At 34.6% G+C, this 23,004-nt stretch overlaps 4 protein-coding genes across 9 annotated transcripts; 2 read left to right on the top strand and 2 right to left on the bottom strand.

Moving 5' to 3' along the window:
- Nucleotides 1–1,426: 1,426 nt before the first annotated feature.
- Nucleotides 1,427–3,947, bottom strand: LOC21400073. 2 transcript variants are annotated; one of them, XM_010105240.2, is made up of 2 exons: nucleotides 3,793–3,947; nucleotides 1,427–2,485 (listed from the first exon to the last, which is right to left on the bottom strand). In XM_010105240.2, the coding sequence occupies exon 2, from the start codon at nucleotides 2,456–2,458 to the stop codon at nucleotides 1,646–1,648; it is 813 nt and encodes a 270-aa protein (XP_010103542.1). In that variant the 5' UTR covers nucleotides 2,459–2,485; nucleotides 3,793–3,947; the 3' UTR covers nucleotides 1,427–1,645. The 2 variants fall into 2 exon arrangements, with proteins under 2 accessions (XP_010103542.1, XP_024025975.1); XM_024170207.1 differs by having other exon boundaries at nucleotides 1,427–2,415.
- A 4,975-nt stretch (nucleotides 3,948–8,922) lies between these two features.
- Nucleotides 8,923–12,542, top strand: LOC21400072 (U11/U12 small nuclear ribonucleoprotein 31 kDa protein). 4 transcript variants are annotated; one of them, XM_024170188.1, is made up of 2 exons: nucleotides 8,923–9,835; nucleotides 12,057–12,542. In XM_024170188.1, exon 1 carries the CDS (start codon nucleotides 8,988–8,990, stop codon nucleotides 9,801–9,803), a length of 816 nt encoding a protein of 271 aa, XP_024025956.1. In that variant the 5' UTR covers nucleotides 8,923–8,987; the 3' UTR covers nucleotides 9,804–9,835; nucleotides 12,057–12,542. The 4 variants fall into 4 exon arrangements, with proteins under 4 accessions (XP_024025956.1, XP_024025955.1, XP_024025954.1 ...); XM_024170187.1 differs by having other exon boundaries at nucleotides 12,054–12,542; XM_024170186.1 differs by having other exon boundaries at nucleotides 11,558–12,542.
- A 612-nt stretch (nucleotides 12,543–13,154) lies between these two features.
- Nucleotides 13,155–16,443, bottom strand: LOC21400070. Its single transcript, XM_024170208.1, has 8 exons — nucleotides 16,179–16,443; nucleotides 15,725–15,798; nucleotides 14,838–14,879; nucleotides 14,588–14,629; nucleotides 14,176–14,259; nucleotides 13,800–13,887; nucleotides 13,443–13,540; nucleotides 13,155–13,354 (listed from the first exon to the last, which is right to left on the bottom strand). Exons 1-8 carry the CDS (start codon nucleotides 16,357–16,359, stop codon nucleotides 13,340–13,342), a joined length of 624 nt encoding a protein of 207 aa, XP_024025976.1. The 5' UTR covers nucleotides 16,360–16,443; the 3' UTR covers nucleotides 13,155–13,339.
- A 1,625-nt stretch (nucleotides 16,444–18,068) lies between these two features.
- On the top strand, nucleotides 18,069–21,374 carry LOC21400069 (25.3 kDa vesicle transport protein). Of its 2 annotated transcripts, none has more exons than XM_024170197.1 (7): nucleotides 18,069–18,218; nucleotides 18,612–18,699; nucleotides 19,381–19,603; nucleotides 20,159–20,319; nucleotides 20,419–20,565; nucleotides 20,761–20,837; nucleotides 20,988–21,374. In XM_024170197.1, the coding sequence occupies exons 3-7, from the start codon at nucleotides 19,416–19,418 to the stop codon at nucleotides 21,069–21,071; spliced, it is 657 nt and encodes a 218-aa protein (XP_024025965.1). In that variant the 5' UTR covers nucleotides 18,069–18,218; nucleotides 18,612–18,699; nucleotides 19,381–19,415; the 3' UTR covers nucleotides 21,072–21,374. The 2 variants fall into 2 exon arrangements, with proteins under 2 accessions (XP_024025965.1, XP_010103538.1); XM_010105236.2 differs by having other exon boundaries at nucleotides 18,604–18,699.
- The last annotated feature ends 1,630 nt before the right edge of the window (nucleotides 21,375–23,004 follow it).

Below are 23,004 nucleotides of genomic sequence, written 5' to 3'. Positions count from 1 at the left end.
GTATTTCTGTACACAGCACCTGAATGTGTTCCAATGTTCTGTATGCATCCGCGCTCTTGTGCAAAGACATTTCTTGCAAGTTAGCTACTTTTTCTAAGACGTTTATTTTCGGAAATGTTCTCCGAAGTAACCCTTATTCAAAACTGTCCTAAACACTGAGATCAAATTGTGTCTATAATTCAAACGGTTTTTCTGATGTGACATCTGTTAAAAGGGTTTTCATTTGATAAACGAGTCATATGGGTTAATAAACTATATTTCAAAAACTTGGTTAAATTGCCAAATTTAAAAAGTTATTTTGGTAAATGATGATTTAAAAAACAATATCAGAAAAACAAAATACAAAAGAACACAGCAAACGTTCCTCAATGGTCACAGTGCTTCAGGGAGAAGACCTCCATGGCCGCCGCAAGCCCAGCCAGTCCCCGTTGTGAGCCATCTTTTAGTCTCGAGCGTCCAACTTTCTCCTCCATTGTTCCCCTTCACTGCGTGCCATCCGCTCTGGGAGAGATGCCGCTTTTTCTGTGATGAGAAAATTGCAGGACTTCTCCATCAATTGCCCCTGGCAGCACATGCTATGAAAACCCCACTGCTACATTTCCCTTAATTGCAAAGATCCTTTTAAAGCAATCTTCATTTGGAAGTGGTACATGTGCAGACACTCTTAGACCAGCTTATGCAAGGATGTTACATATAAGTGGCACTGTTTTTTGGATTTCAAGTATCAGATTCAACAGAGCACGTTGAAATTATATTGCATTGAGGACATTGGAGATGTATAGCATTTTAGTTGGGTCCACTGAAACAACATTGATAAAAACTCAAAAAACTTTTAAATAGCCACCAAAAATTTCCAGATTGTCAATATGTTTGTGATTGGGAGTGTATCAGGATAGAGGGACAAAAGGCATATGATCCAGTTTAGGATTTCAGGATATGCGCCAAAACTCACAAATCTTGCAATCTATGTGCCAAATACTTGCATGTGATATAACACACTTCCCAGTTCGGAATTAGTCGTATTAACAATTACCAAAAGTACTAACTGCAAATAACTTTGTGAAAATTTTTCATGATTTGGTGTAAACCACCAACGGAGAAGTAGATGATACCTGCAGGCTGCAGCATTGGCTTATTATGATCGTCGTCCTCGTCTTTGTCGTCATTATTATTATTATTATCTTACTGAAATATGTTTGAATCAAGACTTTACAGATACGATTTTGCTTGTGGACTCTTAATGGAGTTTGACACGCCAAGCACTCTAGCAAAGGCATAATAGTACTGTAATTAGGAGATGCATAGCGAAGGAAAAGCATTCGAATTTCACAAGCATGTCGAGGCCAAAAGAACATTGAACCGAGAAAAAAAAAAAAAAAAAAAAACCCTCAAAGGGCTAGAAGAACAATTACGAAATGAAGGGATTCTTATTATTATTATTTTCTTTTCCTCTTGTTACCATTGATAAAACACCAACCACACCATTAAACATTCCCCGTAAAAGGGGAAAAAAATACTTGAATAACATTGTTACAACAGATCAAATTGTACACAAATCGTCAAGAGCAGATAATCAAGTAATAAACATCAGTATATACAGTCTAACATCTTCAGTATCTGTACTGTATGTTGTCAAGACTTGAAGTTAAATTGCTCCTGAATCACTTTCGCCTCCACGATTATCCAGGTTGCCATTATCTCCTAACCACTCCTCTAATTTGGCTTCTTTATCTGCCTTGAACTCGTCATAGTTCTCCAATACTGGTATTGAACTATGGAACGACGAACTCATGTCTATTTGTTCTTCTTGTGGTTCATCTGCAATCTGACTTGAAAAGGGCAGTTCATTGTGTTCCACATCTGGCAGAGATGAATTAGTGCTTGCCGCAGATGCAACTGTTAATGGTTGCTCGGGATAGTGCAGCAGCTTCTCATCCTTTGTTTGGACGACTTCTGTTGAATCAAGTTGTGGCCACTTGAAATTGCTTGCCTTCTGTTTTGCAGACTTAAATACAGTTGATAAGTAGCCACTCTTTTCAGTGTCCTGCTGACCGTAAAATCCAGGACGAACCCAACTGGATGGTCCCCAGGAGCTTGTTCTATCCATTCGAAGACCAGATCTCAAGTCATGAATTAACCCTCTTCTTGGTTGTTTCGTAGACATGATCAACAAAGATTTCTTTATGTCCCTAATCATCTCATCTGCAATGGGGAATCCGCATTCTTTCATAGTCCTCACCATGGTTATTGAATCCTCGGAATCTTCAGTATGCAAAGTTGTTTCATGAGATTTATCCACAACGTTATTCGTGAGACGAACGACATTTGGCACTGCATTTTGAGCATGCTGCTGAACATAGAAAAGCCCTACTGAGGGTTCATTTGCCACATATTTAATCATCTCTGCCAAGCACTCTGTTATATCCAAAAAGCCGTCAAAAGCGGAGAATTCATGCATTGTTCGAGGACAAGATGCAGTTTGTCTCTGGTTTTTGTCAAGAGTTACAAAAGCGAATGCATCAATGTGTGAACTAGTAAAGGGGGAAAAAAAGGAAGAAGCAAGAACTGAAGGGGAATTGAAAAGGTTGAAGATTTACATATCTAGAGATGATCTACAAGCTGCATGCGTCTTCTTTATTTGGTAGGATTTAGTACGTTTAGCATCTAATCATTAATTTTGAAAAGAGCTCTCATGTAACAGTAATATATGATTGGAAACCATGAAAATACACCAATAAACTCAAGAATAGCTTAGACTAGGAATATCAGCAGCCTTGGTTGTTTCAGTAGGAGTAAAGCTATATAACTCATAGTCCAAAAGGCCAAAATCTAAAAAATTATGAAGAGATAGCCGGCATATCTCCAACCAAATATTGCGATTGGGGTTTATTCTAAAACCAAGGCAGAATTAGCAAAATTATATCTATCCTGATCCTTTACAATTCACATATCGGATTTAACTCTAGCAAAATAAATAAATAAATAATAAAAATAAAAATAAAAATAGTTTAAACGACTATATGCTAATGGAAACGTATCATATCACTTTTAGGATCATAAACGACCTCAACTTGAACCAAACTACTCTCCAGTTTCATATCAACTATAAAATGCTTTCTTAACTACGTTCTCAAAGCTATCCATTTCATGACTATCCAAGTTTTGACTATGCAGGCAATTCGGATGGTATTTCTAAAGGTCTAGTGTTTAAGACGGTCAATCTTTCATGTTCCCATGCCTCTCTGTATGAAAGTGTGTGTATATTCATATGACTCGGCCATGGATCTCGTGGAACCAGAGTGATCGTGAGTATGTGTCTATATATATAGATATATATATATATATATGGTGACAATCAACAGCAACTCTAAACCCAACAAAATAAACAATTTTGAAATCAATGTGATCATTCAACAATGTTTCTATTCTTTCACTCCCACATCAAAATAGCACCTTAGCTCCATTCCATTACCGAAAAGAAGAGAGAGAGAGAAAGAAACTGAAAATACACCTCCTGCTTATATTATCTTCTCTTCGTGAAAAGTAAATTAGATTCATTATTTTTCTCAATCAATCTTCTGCTTGAATAGATCTTCGTTCAAAACAAAATTTAAAAAGCCAAGATCATGCATTTCAATCAATGCCCATCTAAATAAAGTTCAAATATCTTGTACCCAATTTCAAAATCATAGTTTTTATTAATTCTATAAAATTATAAAATAAAATAAAAAAAGAAGAAGTTGTGAAAATACGGGGAAAAATGAAATTGCAAAAAAGAAAGTGATAACTTACAGGAAAACCCTAGAAGGCCATGTTTTATTTCACAAGAATATTCAGTTCAGATATTAAATTGTCTGAGGAGGCCGTTTAGAGATCGAACATCCGATTCAAGCGAGCCAACCTGTGGAAAGCTAGAAGCTTCTTTGTTCTCTGCCTCGTCCCATCACTTCGAGCCTCAAAAGTGAAAATATTTTGGGTAATTCCAAATTCGGTTATTTATATATTTTGGACCTTCTATTTTAAGTCATTTATAAAATACACCTTATACGTTTCATCTCATCAAATTTGTGTCGTCGAAATCAAAACCTCTTCTCGGTAAACTGTCCAAAATACCCTTAAAAAAAATAAAAAATTTTGTATTTTATAATAATTCAAATCACAAACTCTTTCTTCATCAAAACCCAAATTTCTCAAATTGAATAACCCTAAAACAAGTTTGAAAAATAAGTGAATAACCATTTCTCCATTAAAATCGTTTTTCTTCTTTTTTGGGTCTTTGCTTTTTACTAGCCGCACCTCAGATTAGATGAGACATAGAAGGAGCTAACAAGGGAAGAAGCTTTTTATAGGGCTCATTTAAAATATATATTTAAATTATGATTTTTGATTTTGATGTTTTAAATTTAAATTTTTATGAGAAAAAAATATTGTAATAGAATTAATAAATAGATTTGGGGTTCATAAATTTCGCTTGAATTTTGTAAGTTGCCTCAATATACCTTTGAATTTTGAAAAAAAAAAAAAAAAAAAAATAATTTTTTTAATTTCCCCAAATAACCTTTTAAATTTTAAAAAAAAAAAAAAAAAAAAAAAAAAAACCATCACACCCTCTAAATTATGTAACATAATTTAAAATGCTCTTACATTTATAAAACTAACAAAATAATAAAGTGACACTATACCTCTCAACCTATTAATTTTAGGGTATGTTTACTAATTAGGAACTTAAAGAATAGGAAATAAATTCCAAGAAAAAAGAAATTAAGTTTCATAAAATTAAGTCCTATAACTCCATAAATTAAGTTTTACTAATCTACTTGGAAATAATTTACAAGAGGAAATAAATTCCTATTATGTTGTTTACTTGCATAAAAATTAAAAGAAATGGAATATAATAAATGTGCTTATAAAAGTACCCTTGTGCTAAGTGAATAACTAATTTAAATAAGGGTAAATTTGATAAATAAGTTAGTTAGTTCCTATTTTTTAGAGGAAGGAGTTAAATTTCATAGGTAAGGGGTGGGATATAAGTGTTTCTTTATCAAGAAAGTTATTAGATGGGGTCCACGTAATTCAACTATCAAATATAAAAATAAATACAAGAATCATTGGGCCTGTTTGTTTCTAGTCTCGTTTTCATTTTTCACAATTTTCGAGAAAAAAAATTGAAAACACCTACAAAAAACGCGTTTGGCGTAAAATTTTTTAAAATCAAAACTAAAAACACCTGTTTTCATTTTCTCTTTTTTCTTTATGATTCTGAAAACGAATTTTTTCCGTTTTCATTTCCCCACTTCTGAGATTGAGCGCCGCCTGCAGTTTTCATATATAACATGTTTATAATATATTAAATATTTAATATATTTAGTAATAATATTTTTTAATATATTATTATTTAATATATTTAATACGATTATTTAATATGATTATTTATTTAATATATTATTAATTTAAATATTATTACATGTTTTTAAAAATTAAACCACCAAACACAATTTCAGTTTTTTTTAAACTGAAAACAATCTCGGAATAAAACTACCAAACGCATTTTCAGAAATGATTCCAAAATGAAAATAAAAACGTTTTCGTTTTCATTTTCATACAAAAAATAAAAACGTTTTGGAACCAATTCCAAACGCACCCATTCTCTTTCCTAAAATTGGTTTCCCGGTTAGTAAACGGGCCATAAATTTATTCCGTTAGTTATTATTTTTGTGTCAACCCGCCGTTGATATTTTAAAAAATTAAAAGATAAATTGATTAAAAAAATTAGTAATTGAAGGTGCCTTTATAGAAGCATCTCTAATACAATGTTATAATTGATGTGTCAATTATAAATTTAACATTTAAGTATAAAAAACACTCATGTCATACTATATGTTGTGTTAAATTTTTCATATGTTATATTTTGTGACAAATTTCCCACCAAGTGTAGCATATGAGAAATTTAGCATTTGATTGCTATTAGTTAAAATGTTTACTTTTTTCGTGTAATCAATGTAACTTTTACATTTTTTAATTATTTTAAATATTAAAATTTACTTTTATTTTTATAAAAAGTATATTTAATATTTTAAATAATATTATACATTATAACAAAAATAATTAACATTAACATTTGAATTGGAGATCGTCTAACATTAATTCATCTAACATTTTGAACCATTTTTACATACTTTAACAGGTGAAGTAAACCTTTTTCGAGGCACATATTGAATTAAGTTATAAAGTTCACGTGGCTTTTACGAAAGTAATCCTTATACTAACAGAGTGAGGCAAGTTCTACTGGAAAAGTGAGATAACATTCCATTAGTGTTGTAATTTCGAGCGGCGAGCCTGCCCAAAGCCCGAAAGTTTTCAGGTTTGGCGGGCAAGCACCATTCGCCGTCTGTCTACACATTTTTGCCGGGCTCAGGCAGCCTAAGAAATAACCAACCCCGGCAGGCCCGCCGCCGGTGGAGAAGCCGTCACCGCCGTCCGCGGGATTTTTTTTTGAATTTTTCAGCGTAACCCGATGCCCGACCCGTTGTCCGAAGTTGTGCCTGAAAACTCAAAAAACGGCTAGTTTTTTGAATTTTTGCCCAACCCGACCTGAATTCTTTGTGACCATTAGCTTGAAAATTGCCCGAATTTGAATGCAACGGCTCTATTTTACCCGACCCGACCCGCCGACCCCAACGGCTCTTTGTTTTTTTTTTTTTTTTTACCGTTGCCCAATCTGTACAAACCCGACCCGACCTGAGTGTGTGTTACCGTTGGAACCGAAAATTTGAGGGAAAATTTTTTTTTTCAAGCCAAAAAATTTCCTATAAATACCCTCTCTCCCCCAACTATTTTCCTTACCCAAAAACTCTCATCATCTCTTAATTTCTCTCAATCTCTCTCAAATCTCTCTTAATCTCTCTCAAATCTCTCTTAATCTCGCTCAAATCTCTCTCGATCTCTCTTAATCTCTCTCAAAGCGCTCTCAATCTCTCTTATATTTTTATAATGGATTCTTCTGGTTATGGTGGTGATATTCCGGTTGATGCCCAATTTAACATTGAAGAAGGATAATTTCCTAATGTTTTTCAAACGCAGGAATCACAAACTGCAAAAAGAGTTGCTGATGAAACTGCAAATCCGAGCCCTAGTGGACGTACTAGAGGTCGTGGATGTAATGGTGGTGGGCGTGGAGGAGAGGCAAGTGGAAGTGCTAGTGCAAGTGTTGCAAGTTCTAAGAAGAAATTCAAGCGCACCTCAACACTTTAGGAGCACTTCAACACATTCGAGTAGGTCGACAATAACAGTAACGTTAAATACATAACTCAATGTAAATATTGTGGTGATAAATTACAAAGTAACACTATTCATGGCATTACACACTTGAGAAGACACTCTAAAAAGTGTCTTCAAAAGCAAGGAGGTGGACCCGATTTCTGCCAAACACAATTATCGTTTAACTGCCAAACCGGCGATCTAACCATTTAGAAATACGATCTGCAAGTCGATCGTACGAAATGATACGATTAATAGCCACACTAGATCAACCACTTAGTTTTACCGAACAAAGAAATTGACAACGTTATATTAAAATTGTATATAATCGTAATGCATAATTTTTTTTCAAGAACCACTCTTAGGAAATATGCATTACAATTATATAAACAAGAAAGGAAAGCATTAATAAACCTTTTACACTCTACTAGTGGTTGCGTTGCATTAACGGCGGATATTTGGTCCGTCATTACCAACAAATATTATTTAGCTGTAACCGAACATTATTTTAAAGGTTTTGATTTAGATAAGAGAATATTAAGTTTTAAATGTGTTATAGGATCACATACTGTCAATTTAATATATAATACAATTTTATCTGTCATTGATGAATATAGTTTAAGGGATAGAGTAATGGCTATAACATTAGATAATGCTACTGCAAATACTAAAGCAGTAGAACTTTTTGAAAATGATTTAAGTTTATTCAGTAATAATGATATAAACTTTCATAGGGACAAAATGACAAAGTAATCTTGCCCTCGTTTCTGATTTAAACTTTCAGTTTTAAGTATTTACAGTTAAAAATTGTTAAAAAATATCACATTTAACTTTTTTGCTACAATTAAAAACTCTTAAAAATATCACATCTCAACTTGAATTAAAAACTTAAATCCGCGAAACGAACAAGGCATTGGGTGCGTTTGGAACTCGTTCTAAAATGATTTTATTTTTTGTATGAAAATGAAAATGAAAACGTTTTCAATCTTAGACATAAATCATTTTTGAAAATGCGTTTGGTAGTTTTATTAAGAGATTATTTTTAGTATAAAAAACTCATTAATGTCTCCCTCTACTGGAGAGAAGAGAAAATGAAAATAAAAAATAAAAAACGACTAAGAGTCCGTTTAGTAAGAGGAAAAGAAAAAAGAATGGAAAGAAAACACATAAAAGAAAGAAAATGTGAAAGAAATGAATGAAGTTGATTTTCCTTTATAGTGTTTGGTATAATGAGAGAAAATAAAGCATGTAATAGTCTAAATGACTATTTTATCAATTGTTTAATATTTATTTAGATTTTAAAATAGAGACACAAAAATAAATTTAACTATCAATAAGTAGATTTGAGTTTTCCTCCTAATATTAGAGAGATAAAAAATGATAAACCCCACTATAATTTTTTTCCATCATAAATTTCTTTTTCTCCTATCTTGTTTCTTACTAAATAACAAACTCTTATCATTTTTCATGTAATAATTCTTCTACTTGTTTTCTTCCTTAATTCTTCTATCATTTCTCTCTTATTTATACTAAATTAAAAAATTATTTTTATTTCTTTTTTTATTATTTTTAATTATGTAAAACGCGGTTCTTAAAATTGTTTTCATTTCTTCTTTATAAAAAAAACGTGAAAAATAAAAACAAAGAACAATTCCGGCACTTATCTCTTAAATTCAATCATATGTTTTAGTTGAAATCATTTCCATTTCACTAAACACACAGAGAAGCCAATGGTGAAAAACAAGAAGACGACGAAGAAGAACAACCCAACCGACAGCGACGACGACGACGACACCTTCTACTATCGCTACGCCTCCGCCGCTGCAAACCCTCCGGATGGCGCCGGCGCCACCACCTCCGCCGCCAAAAAACACTCCGGCGGTGGAGGCGGCTCTGGAACCCTAGCGCCGTCGAAATCGACGCTCTACGTGTCGAACATCGACTTCGCCCTCACCAACTCCGACCTCCACACGCTCTTCTCCACCTTCGGCAAGATCGCGCGAGTGTCCGTCCTCAAGGACCGCCACACGCGCCAAAGCCGCGGTGTTGCATTCGTCCAGTTCGTCTCCCGAGACGACGCCGTTTTCGCCGCCTCACAGATGCACGGCAAGGTCCTCAACGGCCGAACCCTAACGGCCTCGATCGCCGCCGATAATGGCCGCTCGGCGGAGTTTATCAGGAAGAGAGTCTACCGGGACAAGAGCCGGTGCTACGAGTGCGGAGCCGAAGGACACCTGTCGTACGAGTGCCCGAAGAACCAGCTGGGGCCGAGGGAGCGCCCACCGCCGAAGAGAGAGAGAGGTAGAGGAGGAGGAGGAGGAGGAGGAGGAGGGAGAGGGACTAATTGCTGGAGAGAGAATGAGCAGGATGAGGAGATAGGACCGGACGGCGGGGAAGGGTTTGAGGAGGACAATTGGGCGTCGGTGGTGGACGGCGGCGCAGACGATAGGCTGTTGAGAAGCCGCGGCGACGGCGGGCAGGAGAAGAAGAGGATGAAGAAGGCGAGTTACTTCAGCGATGAGAGTGGTGACGACGAGGACGATTGATTGATGCATTGATTATTCAGTGTTTTTTCAAGGTAATGAGAATTTAGTTTCTGGAAAATTCAATTTAGACTGAGAGTGATTACCAACTGAATGAAGCTTCTGGATACAAATTAAATTCCATTTTTGCTGCAAAATTTGCTTTTCGTGAGGACTGGCAAAGGGGAAAAAAGGAGAGATTTCTATGTTGCTTTTGCTTTCAGAGAAGCACCGTAACTGATGAAGAGTAATTGCAGTCTGCTGATACTCACTAATATATACTGTGGAAATTGGAGTTTATTTGAGCAACATGTTTTATGGAGTCTGTCTTTTGCATGTCATGTTTCAAGACAACTCTCTCTTTAATGTAAAATTTCCTTGATTTTAGTGGCGAAGAATAGATATATATATATATATATTTTTGGTTTTATTGTGTAGTTTTTAAGCCATTTGCTCTTCAGAAATCAGGTGGAGCTATTACAAACTAAACAAAGTACTGATTAAAGCATCAATTTTAGTCTGGGGCAGGGATTTGCTTGCCAATGTCTGTAGGTGAGAGTTGGGAATGGTAGTTCGGTTTGTCGGTTTCCTGGACCTGGTTCTTATCTCCCTATTTCCAGTCCCGATCTATCACTGAAAATTTAAAGGTTATTGAGGTTTCTCTTCCCTGCTGGATGCTGAAATTTGAAAGGAAAAAATGTTGATAATCCTTGGGAAATTGATAAGAATTCAGTCCTTGGCATTCCTCCAGGCTGTAGTAACCTTGAAGATTAATTGTGGCATTATGGTGACAATGGGAACTTGTTAGACCCCTAGTGAAGCAGGTTTACACTAGGAGGGCCAAAACGGGTAGAAAACACAGAGTTAGGGGCCTAAGGGAAAATATTGAAAGTGGCTAAGATGGGCTGACGTCAAGGGGGCTAATCTGGGAGTAATTTGAATGGGGGAAGGGGAGTAGGTTTAGGCAATGAGTATTTTCATCTTCTGAGTGTTGGGTGTGTTGCCGGAACGGCTGGGAGTGCCGGAGAGCTCGAAATCTCCAATCTATCTTTTATATTTAAGTGTAATTTGGTGTTCTTGCCTCTGATTGGATTAATAATATTCCCTCCGATTACTCTCATTTTCTTACTGTTTCTGGTGTGTGTGAGTGTGGTATTGGTGTTTGGCTGATTTTCTGAGTTAGGTTCCTAACAGAACTGTTCTGTGACATCAAGTTACTCGCTTGCACTTGAACCGAGGAACGGTGTGTTACAACCCTTGAGTGGAACTCATTCCCAAAAGTTAGCTTTTAGAGAGAGGGTGCCCAAGTGGTTATAAACCCACATGCTAAGCCCATACTTTAGCAACGTGGAACTCAACTAGGACCTAACACTGTGATAATGTTTTAGACCTTAGGGTTCTGCTTTTCAGTTGTGGAATGGGCTATGATCTTAAAAATCCCCCATAAATTGAAAATCTCCATATAGAAGGGCTGCAGCAATTTTTTGCCTTCTCTTCTTAATCTTCATGAGCAAGGTATTGTTTTCTTAACTGTTTACCCAAGATGCGGTGACAAGTCTGAATCCTCTTACCATACTTTTATTTGAGCGTACTCCTGCTGTTTGCGTCTGGATGCTATCTGAGTGGTGGGATGTGCTCTCTTCTTAAAAAGACAGCTTGGTTGATGGTCTGTTGGACATGGTCTTCTGGTTGGCTGATCGCGACGTTAATCGTTTTTGCATTGTGCTGTGGAGTGTTTGGAATGATCAAAACCTTATGATCCACAGTGGTTCCTGCAGGTGTGCCCCCAAGTGCTGTGAAGATGCTATAGCCCTATTTGAGGAGTTTAGGCGGGGTATCGAGCCTGTTTTGGTTCCCATGGTGCAGCCTCCTCCTATGACTTCCAATTTGATAAGCCACCGGTGCATTTCACTTACGTGAGGAGGAATAAAAGGCAAGGGCAAAAAGGGAATTCTGTGACTGGGCTGCCTAATGTAGAGTGAATAGGATGTAGGAATAACTGTTTTTGGGCGGGAAATAAGGGAGATATAAAGGAGTGGAAGTAAACGGGGAAGGCAGAGAATTGTTTTGTGTAGAATTTGGAGTTCAGGTCTCTCGAATACCTGATTGTGTGAAGTGTGTTCGGCAAGAATCTTGTCTCATTCTTCCAATTGTTTGTTCAATTCAATAATACTTGCATAATAAAATCTTAACTTTCGATTTTGTATCACAATTCTTAGTGCCCGGCGCCTTTGGCTGGAAATTTGAATGTATAAAAGCTGAACATTCATGCAGCAGTTGTTCCTGGCTTTGATTGGATTGGTGCTGGAGCAGTTATTAAGGTTTGCTCAGCGGCTGTTCTTCTTATCATTTAAGTGAGTGCTAAGGCCGCACGTTTGCTAACTTGAAAAGTAAGAGCGAGACATAAGGCTGCTAAGCGTGTGCTTGGAATTTTTTTTTCTCCGGGTGTTGCAGAGTGTGTGGTTGTTATAGCTCTCCTTTGCCGTGGAGGGACAGGGGCCCATCATTGCTGATGTCTGCTATTTGTGGCTGGTTCCTGACTTCTGGTTAATCGATTTCCTGTTTGCTCCCAGAAGTCCCAACAAAGTGGCACATCACTTGGCTTGCACTGGTTTTAACTGTTTTAGTGACCTTTTTTTTGTTTTTGGGAATGACTTGGTGACCAATTTTGGTTGGAGGAACTTCCTGATTGTGTAAACAGTTTGTAATTGCAGATTCTGTTCCGTGAGTGAGTGAAATTGTCTTCTTCTTGTTTTTTTTTAATTTATTTATTTTAAAGATAGCGGTTCTGTTAGGATATAATATATGCACTCTCTCTCTCAGCAATTTCATTAAATTATGCAACAGCCAAATAATTAGGCCTCGTTCGGATTCAAGTTTTTAATTTGAACTGAGATGTGACATTTTATAAGAACTTTTCACTGTAGTAAAAAAAGTTAGATGTGATATTTTTTTAGAACTTTTTACTGTGAAAACTTAGAATTGAAAACTCGAATAGGTGAAATGAATGAGATCTTAGAAACCAGCCGAACTAATATAGAGAAGAACATCATCAGTAAAATGAAAACATCATCCGTTTAAACTAGTAACTATTCCATTTTTTAAAATCATACATTCTTTTTTTTCTTTTGTAACATACATGTATCCATAGTGCAAAACATTAAAGGCTCTAGTTCATGTTTTGTATGTTCATGTACATGGGTGTTCCCCGAGAATTGAAGGTTGTAGGCTTTTGACCGCAAAAATGGTAAAAAAAAAAATGGTGCAATTTCTTTAAGACAATGATTATTTCCCAAGTTCAGATGCATGAGTAATTATGCAATATACGTTGACAAAACAAAAGGAGACGATTCAATGTGAAGAGTAGGATGTTTTTTTGGCTTCACTATCATAATTAATTAAAAAAATACTCAAAAATTCTCAAAAGTTATTTACTTCCGAGGTTCATTTTTACGCTAATTCAACATAACAAAGCAATACTTCCAATGAAAATTAGTTCATGTTAGCATAGCATAGCGTTGATTTTTCGGAGAGAAGATTCTGCATACGGGGCTTGTCTCTCATTCATTTGAAGTCTGTATGAAAATCACCATGTTGTTATGGATAGGATAATTTATTCAAACATAAAATACTTGTGTAGGGAACACAAAAAGGCAGACTCACCAGCATTTCATGGTCTCCCATAATCTCTTCTATCAGTTCTTGCAGAGGTTTTTCCGCACTGTTCGGAACAAGAGCTGCAAACACAGCTGGTTCTAGTCCTGTAAAGCGAGAACAATTCAATCTTAATTCATACATTCATGTGATGAAGACACTGGTGAATATAGATTGTATGCAAATTTCTCCAATCATTTATCCCATGTGCCTCGAGAAATTGATTACAACTAAAAGCATAGTAGTCGCAGGATTCAAATAACACTTCGACACCATTTTCTTATCATCAAAAAGCAGAATGCTGAGTGCTTAGGTAAAAAAACTTTATCAGTGAATTTAATACTAGACACGGGGAATCTTCCATACCAGCTTCCGGAAAAGCGTCAATGAACATCATCATCTCCTCCCCAGTAAGACCAGATAAGAAACAGATCCGTGGCAATGACTGGGCAATCTGCAGAGCAAAACCACAAACATTTACACGTAGAATACAAGAGTTAGCATTAGTCTCCAAACCAGAGTCTCCTGAAACTATGTTTTTCCATATTGATTTCCCTCCAATCGCTGACATGCATCTTCTGCATCATATATTGGTCGCTTTGAGTGGAGTATTTTTGAAAAGCTTTAAAGAACTTAGCAGAAAAACCATGCAATGAAAGTTCATTCTTCATATTCGAAACCAGTGCCAGATCAGTAAACATTCTGAACATAAATCAAGCACCAGTAAGATCAAGAGTTCAACCTTAACTTTTTCCAAATTGGGTTGCTCTGTGTTAATTGCATCCCACAATGAACGAGTAATCATCTCTTCAGTACACAAGATAATCTAAAAAAAAGATGGGATCAGTAACGCGTTCAGAAAGCAGATGTATGTATGATTTATCGATAAACAAGCAATTTTATTTTTTCTAATTCCCCTTTAGCAGGAAATACGAAGAACAAGAGAGGAATCATAATAGATGATGATAACTCACAGTCAACTTGAGTTGGTACAAAAAAAGTAAGAATTAGAGTTGATGTCCCTAGCATTACTCATACTGGTATTTAGTTCCAATTTTGAACTTCTTTAGACAACCTTGACCAAAAGAACTTTAATTTAATCGCTTAGTTCAACCGTGTTTTGTTGTAGATTTCTAAAGTAATAGGAATTGTACCTGTAAGAATTCCCCATCCATTCCTTTCAAAAGCTGATTTATCTGCAACACACCAGAGATGTGTATAACTATGAGGTAACATAGAACTATTTTAATTGTATATCCTATAGGTTTAACAATTCTCTACAAAAGGTCTACTAAACAAATGAATGATTAAATTGTACAACCAAGAAGAAACACATTTTCTGAAAACCAGAAATCCTATATAAATGATATACAACAAAACCGGTGACTGAAAAATATGTATCACCTTCACAGTTTCCTCCACTTCAAAGCCTAACAATAACAAAGCCTGCAAAACAAGAGTTTATGTTCAACATCAGTAGTATTGAAAAGGAAGTGACAAACAAATAAAAAAACTTAAGGAATAGAACATTTCCTCTTACATTTCAAAAAAAATAAAAAAAAATAAAAACCCTTGAATCTAATAGGCATGACCAAAAAAAAAAGAAAAAGGAAAGCATGTACACTAAGGGCCTGTTCTTTTAGAGTATGACTTGAGTGTAGTTTTTGAGTTGAATTTGAATTATAACTTGAGTTGAAGTTGTAACTTAAGTTTGTATTTGGTTGTGTACATATGAGTTATGGTTTGAGATAAGAATCTTTTTTTGAGTTTGTGTTTGAGTGAGTCAAAACTTAAATTTGTATTTAGATAGTATTTTAATAAAAACTCAATAGTGATGAAAAATTTTAATAGGGTATATGGGTGGAGTTTTATTCGTCTTTTCGTTGTCAACACAGAAAAAAAATAATCTCAATCAGGATTAAAACGAAAAAGTTATAACATTTTTAAGAATAGAAAAAATATTGTTTATTAATTTGAGTTTGAGTTTCTGAACTCGAGTTGAAGGGGATACTTGAACTCAAATTTTAGTCACAAACTCGAGTTCAAACTTAAAAGAACAAGAACTTAAATAAAATTAGAACTCAACTTGCCTTTTTTTGAGTTTTTTAGGCCTTGTCTTTTTTTGAGTTTTTTAGGACTTGTCTTTTTTTAAGTTTTTTAGGCAGCCGAACACACCCTAAGTGATTTCCAAAAAAGTAGTTTATTTCTTGAATTTAAATTGAAGAAAGCATGAGATTAAGAATTGAAAGGAAAGGGTGATGACATCTAGAGTGAAACTAACCAGAACTTACAGGTGGACCATATTGTAACTCATCGGGATTTACAGGAACAAACTTCGAATCTTCGGTTAATTCAATGGGAACTCCTGTAAGATGACGAGGAATATCATACTCAATAGTTGCAAAAGTTATGTATTGACTTCATATAAGAAAAGTGGAAAATAGGAGAATTATGAGGCAAGGTACGAAATAAGTATCAGGACCGTTCTTTAAGCGTTAGATTACACGAAAGTCATGTTTAGAATAAACAAGGTATTATAATATACCAAATAGTATTTCCTTTATACCGTACCGAAAATTCTCAGCCAAAAAAAAAAAAAGTATACTATAAGAAAACTGCAGAATAACATTCTTAAAGAGTTTTTAAAGCTCAATTCAAGGAAAACCCATCTCTAACTGTTTATTTTGGAGTGAAATTCAAGTTGAAAAGATGATAAAACCATGAAACTCAGAAGGGTACGCTTACCTTCAGAAGATGTTCTAATAAGGTGTTTGAGCTTCAAGTGATGATGAGCATTGTTTGGTAACGAAGAAGAAAGTGTTGAAATCTGTGAAGCTGAAAAGGGAGATGGATAGACGGAAGGTAACGGAAGTGCAGGAGATTTGAGAGTTTGATTTGGAAAGAAGAAGCCAACAGCAAAAGCCATGAGAGTGAAGTGAAACTGGTTCTGTGAACTCCTGCTCTATCCTCGATACTCAACAGAACATGATAGATTGCTATCAAAAAAGCACTGGAATCAGCATTGGATATTTTCTCTCTCCCCCCTCCCCTCTTTTTTTCCCCCTTCTTTCTGTGGACTTTTTGAAATCGTGCGGTGAAATTTTGAGGAGGTGCACATAACTCATATGCACAAACCCGCACTATATTAAACATTGAAATGCACCCAGAAAACCCCCAGAAAATTTTTTTTTTTTTTTTTTTTTTTTTTTTTTGCTAATTGCACCTCGAGCTATAAGTTTAGAGCGAGCTAAACGGACCGGCCCGAAACTCATCACTGTTGACTTGAGTCCGGTTCGGTCTTAATTTTTTAGACTTAGGGTCGGGTTAGACCGACTCTCTTTTTTAGGGATAGTCTGACCCAGCCCAGACATTATATTTTTATAGATTTTTTTTAAAATACTTTATAAAACTTTAGGCCGGCTCTAAATTTTTTGAGCTTAGATCCGGACTGGGCCAACTTTCTTTTTTAGGACCGAACCGGATTAGTTTGAAATTTTTCTTGGCCAGACAGCCCAAACTTACATCTCTAATCGCACTGAGAAAAAGTTTGAATGCTAGAATATGTACTCCCAATCTCCACAATGTGCCAAAACTTACGAGTGTTCGAGGATTTATTTATTTATTCATTTTTTTTTACTTGCTAAGAAAGGAGTGTTCAAGGATTGGTTTCTACGGATTAAGGGTCAATTTGTAACCCAAGTTAAAGCTATAGAATTGGAAAAATCTCACTCTAAACATGTTCAAAATGTGGTCGTTTGAACTTTTTAATTGAAATGGTAAGTTCATAAAAAACGGTTCAAACTTGTTTTCAAGCGGAGATTCTTAAATTTTTTTTTTATTTGAAACATTAAACCAGAACTTAAAATTTTGCAAAACACTAATTTGAAAAGCTTTTTAGTTCAAACCCACTTAAACTAGTTTACAAAACAGACTCTAAAAGAAAAGTACATGGTTCATCATGATTTTGTACATATCTTTTATTTATGTCATCTTAAATAATTAAGAGTCACCGTAACTCGTTTTCTCTTTATTAATTGAATTATAATTATTTATTTTTAAGTGAAGTGACATAAAGTATCACCATATTTTTTTCTTCACATTTTCCTTCTTATTACTCTTGATTCGCTCTAAGCAACTAATAGAGGTGAGCTATGACTTATGATGCTTAACTAAGGTTTTAAAAGGAAGGGCATTTAATAAACTTAAAATACCTAATTAACAAATTAATAAGAAGCTTTAATAATTTCATTCACTATTAACGTGAACAGACATGAAAGGAGAAAGTTAAAAATATATAATAAATCAAGGAATAAAATAGATACATTTTAAAGTAGGAGGTGTGCTGACACAAATAACATAATTTAATGGCAATTTGTAAAACTTTGTTAAAAGAAAAAACGAGAGAAGTAATTTAAATGGAAATACGAAAAAAACCTTAGCAAATTTCTTTTATTTATTTATTTATTTTGGCTAATGGACAAGACTTAGGTGCAGCCGTGAATATGTTTACCAATGTGCTTAGCCCTCCATTTCAACACGTCATTGCCTTGGACCGTAGGATCTCTCTACCCATCTTCTCCCATGAAAAAAAAAAAAAAACCAAAAAATAAAGTCAATTATCAAGGGGCAAAAAAAGGCAAGCAAACAAGGAAAAAAGTCTCGTCAAAAACTCTTCAGCCCTTGATTTCTCTCTCTCATTCGAATTTGCCCCCGCCCTTTCTTTCCATAGCACTAGAAACCCTAGCACAGCAGCACGCACAGCGCCAGCCCTCCTTCCGATTGACGGTAAGCCCCGTTCGTTTCATAGGTTTGGATCACAATTCAACTTTTTTACTTTGATGTTTTCTCTTTTTTTTTTTTTATGATTTAGTTTTAAGAGTGTGTGTGTGTATATATATATGTATATATATATATATTTTGTGCAGTTGATTATGTTTAGTGTTTTCTTCTAATGGTGTTAGGCTCGGCAATATTGATTGTGAACTTTTTTTCTGAAATTTATTAATGTAGGCAAAGTTTTCATTTCAATCCCATTTCAATTTAGTATTTTATTTTATTTTTTTATCGACAAATAAAAAAAAAGTATATTATGCATCTGTAATCTAGATTGTTGTTGTACTTTTGAGACATAAAAACTGACCCTTTTGACGCGTGGGCTGAAACGTGCAAGCTGGCTAGATCGCTCTTTTAGATCGCACACAAAATTCAACCCTCATTTTCTCAAATCCTTGTCGCTCTGAGTCTCAAAATCTATTCCCATAACCAGGTAATTCTGCTTTTCTTTACACTTTTTTCATTAATTTGTTGCAAATTTTGTCAAAATTTCATAGGGCTATCGTTCATTTTCTTCAATTTTGGAAAGGAGATGGGATTTTTTCCCCCCTTTCCTTTTCTTGTGGGTTGAAGCGTTTTTCTCGATCTTTGTTTCCTTTTAAGAGATTATTGCAATTTTGATAAGCATTCCATATTATCATCACGGTTAAATCCCAGCAGTTCGATCGCAATTTTTTGTTGGGATTCTACATTCAATATATAGGAATGATTTTATTTATTTTTAATGCTTAATTTTGTAGGATGGGAATTTGGGTTTTTATGGTTTGTGAAATCTTCTTTCTCCAATTAGAATATAAGAATAATTCCCTTAATTTTAAGTTTAAAACTTATACATTCTTTTTTAGAGTAAAACTTATACGTTCTCTCGTTCTTTTGATGTATCAATTTTCCAAGGAAGCGTTTGAATTATAATCAGTTATTATTATTAATTTATTTTTGGTTTGTGTGTGTGTGTTTGAAGCATAGCGTGCATTATCTAACTAAACGTCTCTAACTGTGTGAGGATTATAACTTTGTACGGAATTGAAGGCAAAGTTTTTGGAGAAACCATAGTGAAATGAAAAGTTCTTCAATTAGTAGTCTACATGATCTTTTATGTTTATTGTGATTGCAGCTAACATTTTATAGCTGGGAAGTTGGAAACCCAAGATGGTGAAGCTAACAATGATTGCTCGTGTTACCGACGGTCTCCCTCTGGCAGAGGGATTGGATGATGGTCGTGATATTAAGGATGCGGAATTCTACAAACAGCAAGTCAAGGCTTTGTTTAAGAACCTGTCAAGAGGCCAAAATGAGGCTTCAAGGATGTCAGTTGAAACTGGACCTTATGTTTTCCAGTATCCTTGTTACCCTTGTTTTCTATGCCGTTATTTTTTGTCACACATATAAGGAGCCCATAGACAACAAGTTAATAGATGCCAATTGTCATAAGATGCCAATTGTCAAGGGATGAATTAATTACAAAAATTTCCAGAAAAAGTGTGTTAGCTTCTAGTTCAAGTAGTGCAATAATAGCAAGCGTCAAGTAATATCTCGACTTTATGCAGTTGAAGTTTGCTTTAGTCAATCAGTTTTCCGAGCTTTTGCATGCTTTAGATATTCTTGTCCTAAATTCGTTCTGGAACTTATGATGGCAATTGTGAGATCAGCATTGAATCTTTGTAGTTGAAACCCTTGTTTCGTTACTGTTTCATGAATTAATCTATCTGTGATTTACCTGCCCCACTAACATACTATCTAGTTAGATTCTCACAATTTAATTTTGATAGTCGCATGCACATGAGCTCGCTTTTGGGAATTTACATATTTGTATCACTTGTTATATGTTTGCTCTGTTGACTGTTTATGAGTAGCAGCTACCTCTTAGTGTTTACCTTGACCTATGTTCTTAGTTATATAATAGAAGGGCGTGTTTGTTATTTGACCATGTGTGACCGCGCGTATCCAAAGAAACTTGCATTCCAATACCTTGAGGACCTCAAGAATGAATTTGAGCGTGTTAACGTGGCACAAATTGAAACTGCAGCTAGACCATATGCTTTCATTAAGTTTGGTAGGTTTACTGTTATTATCTGTTGTTATCTGTTTTTTCTTATTTTCTTTTTTATATTATCTCATTTGGTGGTCTTATTTTCTCTTCCTTATTGTTTAGATACATTCATACAGAAAACAAAGAAATTGTACCAGGACACCCGTACTCAGCGGAATATTGCAAAGTTAAATGATGAGCTTTATGAAGTCCACCAAGTAATGACTCGAAACGTGCAGGAAGTTCTTGGCGTTGGTGAAAAGTTGGACCGTAAGATGTTCTTAAAACTTTGAGAATCGTTCGTTTTCTCATCATGTCATTTATTCTGAGAACACTTCTAAGTTTGATAGATCATTTTTTTCGTGGGGCTATTAACTTATTACATAGATAGAATTGCATTCTTTTCCTCTTGTGAAACCTGTTCTGGCCAAAATTGATTCGAACTTTCGATTTCCGATTCTGCAGAGGTCAGTCAGATGTCCAGCCGCTTAACATCAGAATCACGCATATATGCTGATAAGGCGAGAGATCTAAATCGACAGGTCAGTTTTATCAGACACTATTGACAATGGTACTTGTGAGTTCAACCCTGTTAGAAGACCCAAGTCAAATATATGATTTATGTGGAATTACTCCCAACATTTTATTTGTGATTTCACTCTTACCTGCCCCTCTTTCTTCCCTCCTTTTAGGCTTTCATTCGGAAGTGGGCGCCGGTTGCCATTGTTCTCGGAGTTGTCTTCCTCCTCTTCTGGGTCAAGACCAAGCTCTGGTGATTAAACTGCTTTAACGTTGTTTTGGAAATTATGTGATTTTCACTGGGCTTCTTGTCGCCGAGGATTGCTTCCTGGCGTACTTGTCCCGGTCGGGAAGACTTGCGGAGTTCAGATTTGGTGCTTTGAGCCTCGTGAAGAATTATATGATGTTACAAACTCTCGTCTTAGTTGATGGCTTAATTTGTTGGGATAACTTGTCACTGAATTACGAGAGAGATCCTTTGTTATCAGATTAAGAACTCATCTTACCGTACTATGATACTATAATTACTATTGAAAATGAATAGAATTTTATAGTTTTGATACTCTTGTCATTTCATTTTCAGCTTTTCAGTTTTCACCTTTCAAGAGGATGGCTATTGACAAGCATACTAGGCAGACGTTTTAGCTTCTGAGAGGATAGCTAACCTCGAGTTATCATAATACTAATAAACACAACAGGCAAATTACAAATATGAGTATTAGTTTCTTATCTCAAATATATATAGTAAAAACGATATTCCTACAGGTAGTGCATTTTTATAAGCGCTGGATTTGGTTTAAATTGCATTGAAATGAAAAGATGTGCAAAATTGATAAAATTTACTACAAATTTAACGGTTCAAAATAAAGTGATTTAACAGTTCAAAATAGATGTTGGTAGGATATGTTTCATACTCTTTTTAAGTAGAATTATACTAGTTCAGTTTTGCAAGAAGTGTACCAAACCACTAACTGAATTATTGCAATGACGAAGAGTGCAGCAGGGAAATAATTTAAGCCAATGGCATATGAATGCTCTATATTTTCAAAAGGCAACAATTAGGTCGTTCCCAACATGTGAATTCAAATTTGTGCATTGATTTACTAAAAATGGTTTTATTCACAACTTTTTTTACTCTTCAAACCCCCCCTTTAAATTAAGATTCCTTATGATAAAAAAACCCTCACGACAAATGACAAAAAAAAAAAAAAGACAATTATGATGACTGAATTACTTAATTAAATTTTATTAAAAAAGAAAACTAATTACATATATATTTTTTCTTTCAACACACTGCACATATTACATCTCAAAATTTATGTCCTTTTATCTTATTAATAATTTTTAAATGAAGATCACTTCATTTTGGTTTTTTGTTTTTATAACGTTGGATTTTTTTTTTTTTTTTTTATGTTTCATTTTCTCTCATCCTTTTTTTTTGTTTATACTATTAAGAATTTGCTTTTTCCCCCTATTTTGTCTTTTTTAGTCAATACCTCATTTGATGTAACAATTATGGTTTTTTCACTGAAAAGATATAACAATTATGTTGTTGTCATGCTTATACTTATGACTTTTATTTATTTTTTAAAAAATATAATAGTAAATTTCTTTATGTATGAAAAAAGTTTTCATACCCAAAACTTCAAAAAAAAAAATAGAGAGATAAAGAAATGATAGTGTTTAAAATGACAAATTAAAATAAAATGATAGATTTGGAAAGAAAAATAGAATGTTAGAGTTAATAATCTTACGAAAATAGTTAAGGGCAATCTTGAAATAATAGGAATATATAAAAAGTAACTCTAATTCTTTAAAAATTAAGTAAGGTGTGTATTTAAAAAATGTGTAAAGAGAAAAAAAAAAGTATAAATAGAACCATCCTTTACAAAAATTGAAGGACAATTTAAAAAAATTAATTATGATGGAAAGTTATTAACGATTCTGTACTATGACATACTACTGATGATCATATTAATTTTTGCCAGAGATCAAGTTGATTTTTCTTTCCCCATTTCTTCATTTAGTAGTCTTGTCATCTTATCAAATTGTTTAAAGTTTACTCAGCGAGAAAAAAAAAAAAAAGTTTAAAATTTACTGATTAAAGACAACATGAAAATTATTGTTCCATCATCATCACATCATGATCATCTCCTTCTTCTTCTTCTTCTCTCGTTTTTTTTTTTTTTT

Source organism: Morus notabilis, unplaced genomic scaffold (genome assembly GCF_000414095.1).
Source record: "Morus notabilis unplaced genomic scaffold, ASM41409v2 Scaffold413, whole genome shotgun sequence".
Lineage (NCBI taxonomy): Eukaryota > Viridiplantae > Streptophyta > Magnoliopsida > Rosales > Moraceae > Morus > Morus notabilis.
The sequence above is the reverse complement of the archived record's forward strand: the minus strand, read 5'-3'. Positions and strand labels throughout refer to the sequence as shown.

Excerpts from the sequence above, each read along its gene's own strand:
- LOC21400072 (XM_024170188.1), top strand. The coding sequence starts at position 8,988 with ATGGTGAAAAACAAGAAGACGACGAAGAAGAACAACCCAACCGACAGC.
- LOC21400070 (XM_024170208.1), bottom strand. The coding sequence starts at position 16,359 with ATGGCTTTTGCTGTTGGCTTCTTCTTTCCAAATCAAACTCTCAAATCT. Across the intron at positions 15,799-16,178 it reads TATTAGAACATCTTCTGAAG|GAGTTCCCATTGAATTAACC; the intron begins GTAAGCGTACCC and ends GTCATCTTACAG. Across the intron at positions 14,260-14,587 it reads TGGATGGGGAATTCTTACAG|ATTATCTTGTGTACTGAAGA; the intron begins GTACAATTCCTA and ends TCTTTTTTTTAG.
- LOC21400073 (XM_010105240.2), bottom strand. The coding sequence starts at position 2,458 with ATGCATGAATTCTCCGCTTTTGACGGCTTTTTGGATATAACAGAGTGC.
- LOC21400069 (XM_024170197.1), top strand. The coding sequence starts at position 19,416 with ATGGTGAAGCTAACAATGATTGCTCGTGTTACCGACGGTCTCCCTCTG. Across the intron at positions 19,604-20,158 it reads ACTGGACCTTATGTTTTCCA|TTATATAATAGAAGGGCGTG; the intron begins GTATCCTTGTTA and ends CTATGTTCTTAG. Across the intron at positions 20,320-20,418 it reads ATATGCTTTCATTAAGTTTG|ATACATTCATACAGAAAACA; the intron begins GTAGGTTTACTG and ends CTTATTGTTTAG.